Source organism: Bubalus bubalis, chromosome 16 (assembly GCF_019923935.1).
Source record: "Bubalus bubalis isolate 160015118507 breed Murrah chromosome 16, NDDB_SH_1, whole genome shotgun sequence".
In the NCBI taxonomy this organism is placed as follows: Eukaryota; Metazoa; Chordata; class Mammalia; order Artiodactyla; family Bovidae; genus Bubalus; species Bubalus bubalis.
Window position 1 is genome coordinate 34,394,771 of NC_059172.1, and position 9,926 is coordinate 34,404,696.

At 41.0% G+C, this 9,926-nt stretch overlaps 1 protein-coding gene across 1 annotated transcript; it reads right to left on the reverse strand.

Annotated features, from left to right (window-relative positions):
- Positions 1-6,648: 6,648 nt before the first annotated feature.
- LOC102408879 (olfactory receptor 51I2-like) lies at positions 6,649-7,626 on the reverse strand. The gene has a single exon (XM_006062031.4). It carries the CDS (start codon positions 7,609-7,611, stop codon positions 6,649-6,651), a length of 963 nt encoding a protein of 320 aa, XP_006062093.4. The 5' UTR covers positions 7,612-7,626.
- Positions 7,627-9,926: the final 2,300 nt, after the last annotated feature.

Sequence of the window (9,926 nt, forward strand, 5' to 3'; positions counted from 1 at the left end):
TTCACATTAAATCCGAGTCTCTCTGACTCCAAATCCAATATTCTTTCCTGTGACTTCTTCAAATGAGAGAAAGTATTTGAAAACTGTCTTAAGCGCAAAGCACCACAGGCATGATTTTTGTTATTATTGTGTAATATGTATTTCTTTAAACCTTTCTCTGTATATTATTCCTTTAATCTTCACAATTATCTTGTGATATAGACTCTGAAGGGATTACTATCCCTACTTTAGGGATAATGTAACTGAGATTCAGAGAAGTGGCTTGTTTATGCTACTCCCCTGCTTAAAATCTTTCAGTCATTCCTAAGTGCAGTCTGATAAAATGCTTGTGATATGATGTTATATGGTGATACTGACTCCTATCATTTTAAACATTTTTTTTAATTGGTATATAGTTGATTTACAATGTTGTGTTAGTTTCAGGTGTATAGCAAAGTGAATCAGTTATACACATACATATATATACTCATTTTTAAGATTCTTTTCCCACATAGACAATTACAGAGTGAGCAGAGTTCCCTGTGCTATATAACAAGTCTTTACTAGTTACTTATTTTATATATAGTAGCATGTATATGTCAGTCCCAAGCTCCCAATTTATCCCTCTCAACCCCACCTTCCTAACTCTCCACCCTTATCACAGAACAGAAAACCTCTTGCTCAGTATTCTTTAACCACACAGACCTTATTTCAGTTTATTAAAAAATCCAAGTTACTGCTTCACTTTGGGGCTTTCCTGTTCATCCTTTATCCCTCTGTTTGCTTTCTCCTGGGTCACTCCTCTGTCCTTAGATCTTAAATATCATTTGGGTTGACCCTCATTAAGTAGGTGTCAAGAGCCATATACCAAACCCATTATCTTCACCCTACACATACTTAGTTTCCTTGATACCACTCCACATATTTTAAAATTTTATGATTGCTTCTTTCCTTGAAATCTTTTGTTCTCTCTCACTAGACTAGAGGAGCCATGAATACAACAGCCATATGGTTGTATTTGCTGACACAGAGCTCTTGCATTGTGCAGTGCCTGGAACAGAGCAGATTTTCAGTCAATATTTGCTTGTTTGAATAAATAAATGACAAAATAAATAATCAAGTCTGTAAACTCAATGAAAGGAGAAGAAGGAAAAGAAAACTACTATTCCCCTATCCTCTAAATATTGGGAAAAGGGCTGATTTTAAAGAGGAAGGTGGTTGAGGTCTTATCCTAGGCATTAATGCATTATAGAATTGAAAACATGTTTGATTCATGGATGACTGGGCATAAGAGAAATGCCCAATGAAGGGTCTTGTTAAATTTTTGAAAATGAATTTATAAAAACAATTAAGGTCAACAATGAATCTCAAGTATTTGGGTCTATCCATACTGCTTTAAGAAGTGTGATGGGGGCCTTCACAGACATATGTGTACTTACAACCTTACTATTGGATAATCTGCCTAGAATTAAAGCTAATGGATGTCCTTTCATCAACTTCCTATATCTGCCCAATATGCCTTACATCTGTGCTCTCCTTCCTATCATTCAGTCCCTAATTCAATAGTTCATAATCTCATCATTTCTTTTATAGTTTCTTAGGGTGGATGCTTGGCTGGTATCATTTCTCTTACCTAAACAACCACCTCCTCTCCTGGCAGATTTCTCAAGCTACTTCAATCAGTTCAATTTGTTGGGGTCCAGCCCCAGCAGGATCTTAGGGTACCCTCAGGATAGACGGTGTCAGTGAGAGAAAGAGATGACACGGGTTTTATAATGGATTGGGACCTGGTGGTCCGGGGTCAAAATAAAAATAAAAATAAAGAGAAAGAATAAGGCAGAGAGAAAGAGGCTGATGTTTTTTGGTTTACACAGAAAGCCAGTAAAGTCCCTGACACGGGACTTGCTCTGTATACGGAGGCCACAGGCGCCATCTGGATGGGGTGAAGACGCAAAGCGCCTTCTCGATTGGGTCTTAGAAGCCTGGGCAAAAAAGTGAACTCAGAGAGCCTCTGTGCTCCAGGGAGTCAGCCTGAAAAAAAAGAGAGAGAGAGAGAGAGAGACAGAGAGAGAGAGAGACAGACAGAGACCAGAGCTCCGGTGAAGTGGGATCCGCAGCTTTATTTTTAAAAGGGGCTTTTATACCCTGAGTTACACATTTTTAGAAATGAAAGATATAGAGGTGTGTAGAGTCAGCTCAACAATACATCTGTTTAACCCTTATCGAAACCAGGATGTTCTCGGTATACCTTTCCATTTACAAGGGTCTTGTATTATGTACATTATCTTTTGGCCCGAAGGCCTATTAACATTTTATGACCTTTTTCTGATAAAGGTTGGTCAACCAGAAAACTTGTTTTTCCTTTAAAGTGTTTTTTATTTATTTTTCCAATCAGTGTCACCCTCAGAAAGTACTAAATAAAGTTACATTCTTATGGAGCAAAGGTGTAGTGGGTTACAACAAAGGAAGAACTTATTAACTCAAAGGTCTTATGTTGCTATTGTCAAGGCTACTACTTGTTTTTCTACATTCTAACTATATTAACTAATGTACTCCCAGGCACACAATGGGTAAGGGATAAGGAAACTTGGCAGCAAACATTGGCTCAACAATGAAGCCCTTCACCAGTATTATCTAATAATTTCTCACCCCTCAAAGGGCTCTATGCCCATTAGGACTTTTAGAATGCTTTAGGCTTCCCGTGCCTCTCATGTTTGGGAAGTTGTGAACAATCATGTGCATTAGTTGCAAGAGTATGGATAAACCTGCCAAGCAAGCTAAAATGCTAACAGAGGGGTTAGAATTGAAATACTCCTTTCAAGCCCAGAAGACTTATTAACTAGAGCCCTAAGTTGATTTTCTTCAGAGAAAGGTGGTTGGGGACAGCCCCCTGTTAATGTCAGAAGAGTTGGTGAAAGGTATAATATAGTAAACAGTAGACAGACAGACTTTGATTTTGGGCTAGATGCTCGAGCAGGTCCAGGGGAGTCCCTCGAGTTCTGATCTGCCTTGCCTGTCAGGTCTCCTCCACATGAACTTGTCATGGATGGGATCTCCTATGCTGGCTCCCAGCCACCTCCTCTCCTGGCAGATTTCTCAAGCTACTTCAATCAGTTCAATTTTCCTAATTTTCCTTTCCACACTGAAATTGGTGTATCCCTACACCACTGAACTTCTTAATCATTTTCTAGGCCAGTCCACCAGTGCCTTTGGCTGGAGCTCTGTACTGTCACTTGGGTGTACACCCCTTTAAGGCTTCAGAATCCCTGGGGCAAGCACAGGAGCAGAGACCCTCGGTTCTGTCTCCATGCTTTGTAATTGGTGGAGTAACACTATCACACAGCATACAGCAGATACAATGTATTCCAATTTATTTTAATGTAGAGAATTAGAGTTATGCTGCTATATCATTGAGTTGTGCTGGTTATGTATTGCACAGATTAGAAATTAGTCAAGTTATGATGAACAATGAATTCCCTCCACTCTGAAGCCATATGGTGGGATATAACTAACTTTTCCCATATATATCAATGAAGACACTGATGCTTGGAGAAGTCAAGTTTCTAGTGAGGATACAGCATTGAATGATCTAATCTTAATTCTGTTTGTCACATAATACCTTGTTGTTTCAAATAAACTGCACTGTTTGCCACAGACTGCACTCGGTACCAGGCTTACTAAAAATCTGTCAGTTTCTCCTTGTGATCCTCAATTTTCTCAGGAACTGAGACAGATTATCTGTCTTTCTAATTTTGGCATTCTATGATTGCAAGACCCAGTGTTCCTAAGATAGATTTGTTTTATACTTTCCTACTTTTTCCTTTTGTTTTTTTTTCCCCCCTGATTCTCCTTCCCTTAAGGTTCTCATGCTCCTAAACTTTTGTTTTAGCTAAACAACCCTCCACATGCCCAACCATTTTTTTCCTCCCTTCTGTTTCTTCATTCACATCTCTTAGAAACCCCGTTCAATCATTCAGTCATTTACCTGGTGATTTCTGATTTCTCTCTCCTCTCAGCTAGCTTGAGCCTCCCAAGAGCAGCAATTCTGATTTATATTCATAAGGCTCTACTCAGCACAATGTATGGTATATCTTGGGAATTTGTTGCTGTTATGAGCAAGTGAATGAATGAAAGTCACCAGAGTAATTTGCATACTATGCTTGTGTGTTGTCAAGCATGCATCTTTCTATTTTTCTAGAATGGTAGCCCAGAAGAGATTTTGGTACCCTTAACCATTAGCACTCTGGATCACCAATATAGACATCAGTCTTAGAAACAGAGCTTGGGATTTTGAGGCCTTCTCTGAGCTAATCCAGGAGCCACAGGACAAGATTATCCTTGATCTTTCTCTTATGCAGAATATGAAACTACCATTGAGGGTACTCAGTACTCCATATTTCTCTGCTACCTCTGCCTTCTGTCACTTATCTCCATTGACTCTTATTTTGAAGGAGGAGAAGGGGAGGTAACAGAAGTGTCCTCCAGGACTCTGGACATAGAGAAGGCTCTGAGTCTGGGCCCTGGCTACTTACCCTGGCTGCTTCCCCAGGCTGCTTTGTTGTGCCACTTCTTACATAAACCTGGGAAGACTCTGCAGCCAAGACACTCCCCTTTTATGCTGCTTCAGGGGAATGCAGCCCATCTCTAGGGATATCAGGCTTTAGGTCACAGAGAAAGTTTTTTCTGTTGTACTTCACCCCTGGGATGGGAACATGTGATGAGAGGGTAAGAAAGATGGAGGAGGCTGAAGGGAGCCTTCAGGAGAAAGGGAAACCCTGGTAAATTAGAGAAAAGAGCCATTAGAATTCTCTGGAATGTAGAGACTCTCTGGTAATTTACCCCAGCCCTCTGTAAAACATGCTTTCAACAGCTTTTGATGCTTCAGGGGCCCATCTATGCTGTTCACATCATTTTAAAAAGAATACCTTTCTCTTTGCTGGAAAGAGGCAGAGTTAGCCAACACAGAGATGACATTACTTGTGACCAATAACTAAACTGAACACTCAGAAATAGGTCATGAGGAAAAAAGGAATGCCTATGTCACAGAAGGAAAAATGCTTTTCACCAAAAGAATTTTCAAGAACTGAAGGAGCATGATATTTGGACATGGATATTAAGATCACTGGCCAAGGTTTTGAAGAAGAGACCAGGAAGTGGTAAATCCTCTGAATATCCTCATAAAACATACGTACACAGGGGACTTCCCTAGTGGTCCAATGGTTAAGACTTTACCTTACAACGTAGGGGGTGTGGGTTCGATCCCTGGTTGGGGAGCTAAGATCTCACTTGCATTGTGGCCAAAAATGCCAAAGCATAAAACAGAAACAATATTGTAACAAATTCAAAAAAACCTTTAAAAAATCTTGAAAAATAATAAGGACCCCAAGGGCTGGTCCAACTGCAATTCTGGTTATCCATAGGCTAAGGCCATCATTAAAATAATTATATATAAAAAAAGACATTTGCACATCATATAGCGGGAGAAAAAGTGCTCAAATATTAGGCAGCCAGACACATCAGTGAAGTTCTGTGTCCTGTCAGCCTACCCTCTCCAAGGTAAAGGGAAAATTACTTCACCTTGTTCTTTCTACTTCCTCCAAAGAGGCACAGAACCTATTAGTCTTCCTCGGGTTTTAGAGAGAGCACTTATACACTTGAAAATAATCATTTGACCCATTTGTCAGGTGCATAACAGGATGTCAGTTTTGAGAGGGACTACCAGACCACCTTACCTGCCTCCTTAGAAATGTGTATGTAGGTCAAGAAGAAACAGAACTGAACATGGAACAATGGACTGGTTCCAAATTGGGAAAGGAGTACATCAAGGCTATATATTATCACCCTGCTTATTTAACTTCTGTGAAGAGCACATCATGCAAAATGCTGGGCTAGATGAATCACAAGCTGGAACCAAGATTGCTGGGAGAAATATCAACAATCTCAGATATGCAGATGGCACCACTGTAATGGCAGAAAGCTGGTTTAAAACTCAGCATTAAAAAAACTTAGATCATGGAATCCTGTCCCATAACTTCATGGAAAATAGATGGGGAAAAAATGGAAATGGAGCACACTTTATTTTCTTGGGCTCCAAAATCACTGCAGATGGTGACCACAGCCACAGAATTAAAAGACACTTGTTCCTTGGAAGAAAATCTATGACAAACTGGGTTCCTCTGTCCATGGGATTCTCCAGGTAAGAATACTGGAATGGGTTGCCATCCTTTTCTAGGGGATCTTCCCAATCTAGGGGTTGAACCCATGTCTCCTACATTGGAAGGAAGATTCTTTACCACTGCGCCTGGTAGGCTGTAGTCCACAGGGTTGCAGAGTCAGACACAGCTGAGCATGTACACTTACTTAAACATTTTTCTATGTGTAATTTTTATATATATTCAAAGGTGAGATGTTTGAAGGGAAAGACCATTTGTAAATCATTTCTCTATTCCTTGTACTTAGCATAGGACCAGAAAAGAGTTAGCATTGAAAAAATGTATGTGAAATAATGAGAAAATAAATAAATAAATGAAAGTTTCCCATGATAATCAATAATCTCTTTTCCCAGATGCCCAAAACAGTGCTATGGTGGGACTTGATCTATCCAGGAGTTGAAATTTTGATTTGCCAAACTTTCTTCAAGGCCCCCAATGTTATAGGCATCTGGCATCATCAACTCTGGCATTTCCTCCTCAGCACCCAGAGCATGGCCTCCCTGATGGGCTTGGACTTGACACTGTAGATGATGGGGTTGAGCACAGGGGGCACCACCAGGTACACGTAGGCAACAAGGGCGTGTACTATGGGGGGAAGGTGTCTCCCAAAACGGTGGATCATGGACACACCTATGACTGGGATGAAGAAAACCAGAACAGCTAAAATATGAGAAACACAAGTGTTGAGGGCCTGGATACGCTCCCTGGGAGAGGCCAGACCCAGGACTGTGCACAGGATGAAAGTGTAGGACAGGACTATGAGCAGGGAATCTATGCCTGCAGTGGACACAACCACATAGAGCCCATAGAGGATGTTTATGGTGATGTCAGCACAGGCTCTTCTCATCACGTCAGGATGGAAGCAGAATGAATGGGACAAAATGGTCTTATCAGGGCAGAAGTTCAGACGTTTAAGCAGGAAAGGCACTGGGAAGAGTGACAGGGTAGCACGAGCCACAATGACCACTCCAATCCTGATGATGACATTGTTTGTGAGGACAGAGGCATAGCGCAGGGGGTTGGAGATGGCCACAAAACGATCAAATGACATGGCCAGGAGCACCGAGGACTCCACCACGGAGAAGGAGTGGAGGAAGAACATCTGGACTAGACAGGTATTGAAGCTGATGAGCCTATGATCAAACCAGAGCACAGCCAGTGTGGTGGGCATTGTGGCCAAGGTGAGGCCCACGTCAGTGAGGGCCAGCATGGACAGGAAGTAGTACATGGGCTGGTGCAGACTGGGGGTTCTCCTCACAGCCAAGAGGATCAGGCAGTTTCCAGCGAGGGCCACAGTGTACATGGAGGAGAAGGGGATGGAGATCCAGCCATGAATGGCCTCCAGCCCAGGGATGCCAATCATCAGGAAAGCAGGTGGCTGGAAGAAGGAGGTGTTATCGAAGGACTGGGAAGGGATCATCTTTGGAAGGCAGCTGAGGTCTCCAGAAATTTGTGACTTTTTCAGTCTCGGTAGATAGAAGATAGATAGAAAGACATTGACCAGATATCTGTCAAAGAAGACATTTATTTTTGCATTTCATTTATTATTTTTCATTTTCTCAGCTTTTACTTTGTATTAACTATTCCAGGGATGTGTATACATTAGCTAATGAGTCCTCAAAACAAATGCAGCCTGTTGGGGGATAGTTTAAAATTTCCATGACTGGGTGGGTGCTTGGCTGCTCAGCCATGTCCAATTCTTTACAACCCTTTGGACCCCATGGACCTCAGAGGCCCACCAGCCTCCTCTATCCATGGGATTTCACTGGCAAGAATACTGGAGTATTGCCATTTCCTCCTCCAGGAGAAAATAAATGACTGAAATAGATTTAGGATTTTTTTCTTTCTAAATATAAATGCTACACTATTTTCACCCTTTACTTGCAGGCAGTGTCTTCTAATATTGAAAAAAGTGATGCTTGTTAACACTCTTCACTAAGTAAGTGAAACTGAAAATCTCTCAGTTGTGTCTAACTCTTTGAGACCCCATGGACTGTATAGCCCATGTAATTCTCCAGGCCAAAATACTCGAGTGGATAGCCTTTCCCTTCTCCAGGGGATCTTCCCAACCCAGGGGTCGAACCGAGATCTCCCGCATTGTAGGCAGATTCTTTACCAGCTAAGCCACAAGGGAAGCCCAAGAATACTGGAGTGGGTATCCTATCACTTCTCCAGTGAATCTTCCCAATCCAGGAATTGAACCGGGGTCTCCTGCATTGCAGGCAGATTTTTACCAGCTGAGCTACCAAGAAGCCCTTCACTACATAAAGCACTCTCTAAATGCTCATCATTGTCATCCCTTTGCCCTGATTATTGTTATACCATTGATAGCGTATTTTGCATATGTGCTTTTACACAGCACATTATTTTTTACCTTGTTGATAGACAAGAGAAACATTTTAGCTAAAAAGAAAGAAATTCTTAAGTCCATGAAAGGAGGAAAAAACTACAGCTTTCACCTGACTCAGCTATTAGAGCTTGAAATAGTTTTGTATTTGGAGGGTCTGAGTACAATCCCAGGACATTGTCTTCTAATCAACACCCAATAATGATAAATTCCTAGGCTGAATGTCATATTAAGTACTCAGAAAGTTAAATGAAAAGATGCTTGATTTTTACCAGGTCACTAAGAGCACTTAAGTTTTTGGGATCTATCTCTGCTTTGCCCAGAGAATATCCATCTGGGTCTTTGGATGCCCTTATAATCCATTGCTTTACAGGAATCATTCCCTCACTGCATTCACTGAGCATTCCCTATCACTGTTTCCACTTTTCCCCATCTATTTTCCATGAAGTGATGGGACCAGATGCCATGATCTTCGTTTTTTGAATGTTGAGTTTTAAGCCAGCTTTTTCACTCTCTTCTTTCACCTTCATCAAGAGGCTCATTAGTTCCTCTTAACTTTCTGCCATTAAAGTAGTATCATCTGCATATCTGAGGTTGTTGATATTTCTCCCAGCAATCTTAATTCCAGCTTGTGCTTCATACAGCCTGGCATTTCACATGATGTACTTGGCATATAAGTTAAATAAGCAGGGTGACAATATACAGCTTTGACGTACTCCTTTCCCATTGTTGATTCAGTCCCTTGTTCCATGTCTAGTTTTAACTGTTGCTTCTTGACCTGCATACAGGTTTCTCAGGAGGCAGGTAAGATGGTCTGGTATTACCATCTTTTGAAGTTTGTGATCCATGTAGTCAAAGGCTTTAGTGTGGTCAATGAAAAAGTGGATGTTTTTCTGGAATTCTCTTGCTTTTTCTATAATCCAATGGATGTTGGCAATTTGGTCTCTGGTTCTCTGCCTTTTCTTAATCCAGCTTGAACATCTCGAAGTTTTTGGTTCACATACTATTGAAGCCTAGCATGGAGGATTTTGAGCATTACCTTGCTAGCATGTGAGATGAGTGCAATTGTGCTACAGTTTGAACATTCTTTGGCACTGCCTTTCTTTGGGATTGGAATGAAAACAGACCTTTTCCAGTCCTGTGGCCACTGCTGAAGTTTCCAAATTTGCTGGCATATTGAGTGCAGCACTTTCACAGCATCATCTTTTAGGATTCAAAATAGCTCAACTCAAATTCATAGTAATTTGATATTTTTATGGATTATACTCCATACAAAGTTATTATAAAATAAGACTATATTCTCTGTGCTGTACACCATATCCTTATAACTTACTTTATACCTAATAGTTTGTATCTCTTTGTCCCCTTCACCTATTTTGCCCCTTTTC

What these genes read in the sequence shown, in the direction of transcription:
- LOC102408879 (XM_006062031.4), bottom strand. Translation starts at nt 7,611, where the DNA reads ATGATCCCTTCCCAGTCCTTCGATAACACCTCCTTCTTCCAGCCACCT.